The sequence below is a fragment of the Nicotiana tomentosiformis genome, chromosome 1 (genome assembly GCF_000390325.3).
Source record: "Nicotiana tomentosiformis chromosome 1, ASM39032v3, whole genome shotgun sequence".
In the NCBI taxonomy this organism is placed as follows: Eukaryota; Viridiplantae; Streptophyta; class Magnoliopsida; order Solanales; family Solanaceae; genus Nicotiana; species Nicotiana tomentosiformis.
In genome coordinates, this window is record NC_090812.1 from 246,038 (window position 1) to 251,644 (window position 5,607).

General features: G+C 35.5%; 1 protein-coding gene across 3 annotated transcripts; it reads right to left on the reverse strand.

Annotated features, from left to right (window-relative positions):
* Positions 1-727: 727 nt before the first annotated feature.
* On the reverse strand, positions 728-4,602 carry LOC104095458 (probable protein phosphatase 2C 58). Of its 3 annotated transcripts, none has more exons than XM_009601608.4 (7): positions 4,347-4,602; positions 3,912-3,950; positions 3,711-3,752; positions 2,617-3,003; positions 2,080-2,359; positions 1,449-1,603; positions 728-1,012 (listed from the first exon to the last, which is right to left on the reverse strand). In XM_009601608.4, exons 1-7 carry the CDS (start codon positions 4,374-4,376, stop codon positions 875-877), a joined length of 1,071 nt encoding a protein of 356 aa, XP_009599903.1. In that variant the 5' UTR covers positions 4,377-4,602; the 3' UTR covers positions 728-874. The 3 variants fall into 3 exon arrangements, with proteins under 3 accessions (XP_009599903.1, XP_009599902.1, XP_009599901.1); XM_009601607.3 differs by lacking the exon at positions 4,347-4,602 and adding an exon at positions 4,218-4,340; XM_009601606.3 differs by lacking the exon at positions 4,347-4,602 and adding an exon at positions 4,206-4,340.
* Between the last annotated feature and the right edge of the window lie 1,005 nt (positions 4,603-5,607).

A 5,607-nucleotide genomic window follows, 5' to 3' on the forward strand; every position in this document is an offset into this window, starting at 1 on the left:
CATCATTTGATACTATTTATGTAAATTTCTAAAAATTATTTATTCAATTAACATAAAAAAACATACGCAAAGCGCGTACCCTAAAGCTAGTATATATATATATATACACACACATACGCGCATAAGTTATGCAAATAATATTATGCAATGTTTTATAGGACAAATCAAGTAACATATCCTTTGTATGAGAAACCCAGTATCAAAGTACTAATAAAACATTGTTGATGTAAAAACCTTCTAAATTGAATGCTCACTACCAATAATCCCATACGAATCAAATTATGACTCAATTGGTTATCCAGTAACTTTTAAGTTAATAAATTGAGCTAAATTAAAAAATAATTTATAATAAATTGAGCTAAATTAAAAAATAATTTTACATGCACTAATAATATCAATAATTTCTACTAAAAATTTTAAGTGATTATAGCAGATTGTCTGCTCCTTTGATTTTAGATTATTGATGAAGAACTAACCTAAATAATCATCATTCAAACGTTTTAAGCTAGAAATAGTTTACAAAATATTAATTTGGTTAAAAACCAACAATAGTTAGATTAGGTTGGGTAGTAGCTTTTTTCACTTGGTTTGATGTGATTTGATTTTCAAATTTTAAGCCCCGACTGCATCCCAATACCTGCTTACGTAATGTAGGCTTTTAGGTTTAGATTGACCGTCTGCTCTTGTTTCAGTTACTGTTAAGACAAATTTACCTGTGTCTGAAAAATAAGCTCAGAACTGATAACCGTAAGATTGCTGCATAACATGGCACATGAAGAAGTACGTAATTATATGTATGAGACTGACAACTACTACTAAACTACCCTATCCATAAGCATTTTTACCCTTCTGCTAATTAACCTCCAGTACATGATCAGTGAAACATCACTACGACACAAGAAATATCGTCGGGACTCCCCCTCATTAGTGCTTCAGTGATCAACTCTTCTGCTGCTTTCTTCCCATGCTCAATCCCTCTAATGCATTCTGCTACTTCTTCATTCGACATTACCTGCATATGCATTATTTACAATAAATCCATCTGAACGACCGATCTCAGTTTATAGCATAGTCATTTCCCAGCTTGGGAGAGGAGTGGTATCTTCCTCAGTTGAGACAGACATATATATCATGTTAGCGTCCCAACTCAGAATCTGTATTGAACAAATTCTGAGAACTTAAGTACTACATACAATGAACATCTCTATGGATATTATAACATGTCATTAAGAGTAAATTAAAAAGTTAAAGATTACAAAATCTCCAGATATAAGATACAGATATGCATCATTCCATTCCGAACATAGTGCCAATTTTTGTCTAGGCAGTGCTCAAATTATACTACTTTATGGCATGTAATGGGAAAAAATATGTATCATCATGGTTTTTAACAGATTCGTCATGTTAAAAATGCTAAGTAAATTCTTAATAATTGCACTGTAAACTACCTTCCACAAGCCATCACTGGCCAAGATTATGAAATCAGTGTCTCTGTCTATTTTCTCAATTGTCACATTAGGTTCCACAGTGATATGGTCTTTCAGTTTTGCATCTCCAAATGCCCTTGTCATGGCTAGTTGGCCATCCACCCGTGGAACATTCCCTGCATTTCAGACAACGCAAGGGAATAGATTGTTAGTCTAAAACCAGATTTAGGAGAAAGATAATTATATCACACATACGCTGTTCTACACGAGCTGAAGATAAATAAGCAGGTTCTCGAGTATGCACCGTGATGCAAGGACCAAATGGCAAAGTACGCAGAAAAGATAACACACACAATGAGATGAAGAGAAACTTTTTCCTGTCCGGAAAATCGACTTCTACCTGTGATTCAAGTAAAGTTCTCTGTTCTTCCACAATATATCTGGCCTTTATTTTCTAGCCTATGCTTTAACCTTATTCTAGAAATGAGTTTTAGAACTGAACTCTATTTCCTCCTCAGTTTATAGTATAATCATTTAAAGTCTAAATGGTGTCCCTCTCAGGTTACGACCTTCCCATCCATGACAGTTTCAAAATTACATGCAAACTCAACGTAACAATCAAGACATCTGCTGGGAATAAGTGGAATCATACCTGGCCCCTTAATAACAAAACCTCCTTTGCTCTCAACTAGGTCTCTTTCTTCCTCCTTATCTGATTCATGATCAACTGTTATTTGCTTGATATTTCCTCTTTGAATTAGTATTGCACGTGAATCCCCTACATTGGCCACTAGCAACTGCTTCTGATCGATTAATATGGCTGTCACTGCTGTTGAGCCACCTTGTGCTCCAACCACATTCTCTAGAATGTCGTTATCTGTATCTCTATAAGCCTTCTTAAATGCAGTCACAGGATTCTTCCAAAAATCAGGCTGTTCAGCAAAAACTTCTGATTTTGAGCCATATAAAACTTTGATTAACCGACCCTATCTCACCATTTTGTGGCATTAATCTAGACCGTCTAATCTCTATTTACAATGCTTTCTTAAGTAGTTTTTCCATTGACCAATTCTACAATTCTGAAGTTTCTTGTGTCTTAGTTCAGAATGAAATACTCCTGGCGTATTAGTCCTAAGGAAAAAAGACGCTCGGTTATCAGATCTTAATTTAAAAACAAACTTAGTGATACCTCACTCAGTATATTGTCGAAAAGGTGGCTTTGCAAATATTCTGCAACCTCACGTCCTGAATGACCATCAAATATTGCGTAGAGTCCCAGGTTATGTCCATCCATTTTCCTATTTTCTGCCACCAGATAATCTTCCATCCCATGTTTCATCTTGCCTTCAACTAAATGAAATCCGTGGCTGACACGCCTCTGCTGCTTCTGATCTCCAACGCTGACTTCTACACCCCCACCGTCTTCTTCAGGGTCATCAACAACTTCTCCATCATCCTCATCTTTGTCTCCAGTATCATCACCATCATAGTATTCATCTTCTGCATCATCCTCATCTCGTTCCGCGGTGCTGTTAATCTCTCTGCCTGCTCCATACACTTCTTGCCTCTCTCTCTCCTGAAACGGATAACAAAATTAGAAATCAAGTTACTAACATCGCGATTGCTGACTAATTGCTAGATATACCCAATCCTGTTTATCCCCTTTTTACTAGCACAAATAATAAGAAAATAAAGTTCCAGTTTTTATAAATTTAAGTTGGGTAAAAAACTACTTAAGAGTAAAAACAGGGTCCGGTATGTGAAAAGCGGGTCATTGCTAACATTTTTAACTATACTGAATCTATTGACATCGAGAACCTTTCAATTTATGATAGAAGATCAGGTAACAGATAGAAGCTTCTGTCCAGTAAAATGTCAAGTAAAAGGCCAAGTAACAGCAGAATATTATGTCCATACGGATTTTCATGGACAAGTTTTGGACAGTCTAACATCATGGAATAAAAAAGAGGGTGGTGAATCGACCCCCGACAGGAAGTGTTGGAGCTAATCCACAAATGGTCGCTGAACTTTACGCACCACAACACTATATTTGTCACATTGAAGTACCTGAACTTTACCCAATACGACATAAAATCACAAAACTTTACCCCACGAAATCTTATGAAAAGAATTAGATTCCTTGCTGCAGGCCAGTGTATATTAGCGAACATAGCAGACCACCGAACAAATAGGAGACAAATACCAAAGAGAGATACACCCTACACCAAACAAACAACTGAAGCAACTAGAGTGAGATCCAGAAAGGAATAGCAAATTTCTAACCTTCAAAAGAACAGATGCCACATCATCTGGGGTCGATGTCCTCTGCAAAGAAAAGCAAAACAACGTTAAACAATTGACCAAAAACAGTATAACCTGGCTGGTGCAGGATTTGATCTTACTTTGCAATAGTTCCATCATTAAGCACCACGCTCGACGATTTTACTAACCGAAATTGGACTGCAAATAAAAAGGATTGCATACCCTAATCTTAATGATATCTGGATCACCTGATTTCCCCCTCTGCAAATAAGAGATGAATCCTCAATAAAGTAAATAAACAAACTTAATAATACAATTTATCAGATTAGGAAACCTAAGACCAGAAACGAATCAATAATTAAGTTTGCATGAAAATCCCTACAATATTTTATCAAGCCTCCACGAAAATAGCAATCATGTATTACTAACAAGAATGACTCAAATTAAAAGCAAGCACCAAACTTTATCACACCATAAAATCCAGTAAACAACATGAAAATTTTAATAGTAGTATACGAGATAACAAGCCTGGCTAAAGGCGAATAGGAGTGAAGCAGGAAAATGGATGGTCGCCTTCATTGAAGCTGCAGTTCTTCTAACAGCAAAAATCCTTAAAAAACCTAACATAATATTGAAGTGTGTTTAAACAATTCTTACCTTAATTCTAACAAAATCAGAACCTTCCATTGTAAGATATTAATGAAGATGCAACAAGTTTGTTCTTTTTCTTGAATTGCCTATGACAGCAGATTTTTTAAACCAGTGAAAGAGAAAGCCAATAAGTGGCGGGAAGAATGAACAGGTGTCCATTAATTCTAAGTGAAGTATAGGAGGAGATAGCGGTGGAAATACACGTGGCGTCGCTAGAGAAGTCGGTGGTTTGCTTGGCTTCTTGGTACGGTGTCTACGCCGTTTCACACAACTTTAATTACTCCCGCTCTTTCCCTGTTGTATTTTCTTTTCTTTGCTTTTTTTTAGGAAGAATAATTGGAGTAGCTATAAAACACGTTAATCAGTTATTGTTATAAATATATTATATTATGGATATTCATTTAGTACTCCGGTATAAATAAACTTTCCGAAGAAGCTTATGTATATAAGACTCCGCCGTAAATATGTTTATCTATTTAGTACTTTATTGAAAATAACTCTCCTCAAGAAACTTATCATTTCGGTACCCCGTTATGCACTGGCGGACCCAAAATTTTGTGCAAGTGAGTTCAATTTTAATAGTACATAACTTTAGTCGTAAAATAATAGTTGTCAATTGGGTTCAAATAAAATATTTATACAAAATTTACGCAGCTTTAATCCTAATTTATACATATACATAGTATTATTTTTTGATGAAACAGGTTCAGTTGAACCTGCTTGCCACCACGTGCGTCCGCCACTGCCGTTATGGATAAACATCATCCCCGATAGAAGATTATCTATATTTGGTACAATGAGTTTATCCTTTCAGTACACCGTTATGGATAAATATCACCCTCGGTAGAAAATTATCTATATCTGGTACAATAAGCTTATCCTTTCAGTACCCGGTTATGGATAAATATCACCCCCGATAGAAGATTATCTATATCTGGTACAATGAGCTTATCCTTTCAGTATCTCGTTATGGATAAACATCACATCCGTTAGAAGATTATCTATATCTAGTACAGAATTTATCATTTCGGTACCCCGTTGTGGATAAACATTACCCCCGTTAGAAGATTATCTATATCTGGTACAATGAGTTTATCCTTTCGGTACTCTGTTATGGATAAACATTACCCCCGATAGAAGATTATCTATATCTAGTACAGTAGCAGCTTACACAACAGCTTGATTTCTTCTATAAATAGAGCAGATTTCAGTTCATTATGAAAATAAATTTGAAATTTGAATAATATATCAGTTTCTCTCTATACTT

Excerpts from the sequence above, each read along its gene's own strand:
- LOC104095458 (XM_009601606.3), bottom strand. The coding sequence starts at position 4,316 with ATGTTAGGTTTTTTAAGGATTTTTGCTGTTAGAAGAACTGCAGCTTCA. Across the intron at positions 2,360-2,616 it reads TCGACAATATACTGAGTGAG|CCTGATTTTTGGAAGAATCC; the intron begins GTATCACTAAGT and ends TTTGCTGAACAG. Across the intron at positions 1,013-1,448 it reads CCAGTGATGGCTTGTGGAAG|GTAATGTCGAATGAAGAAGT; the intron begins GTAGTTTACAGT and ends ATGCATATGCAG.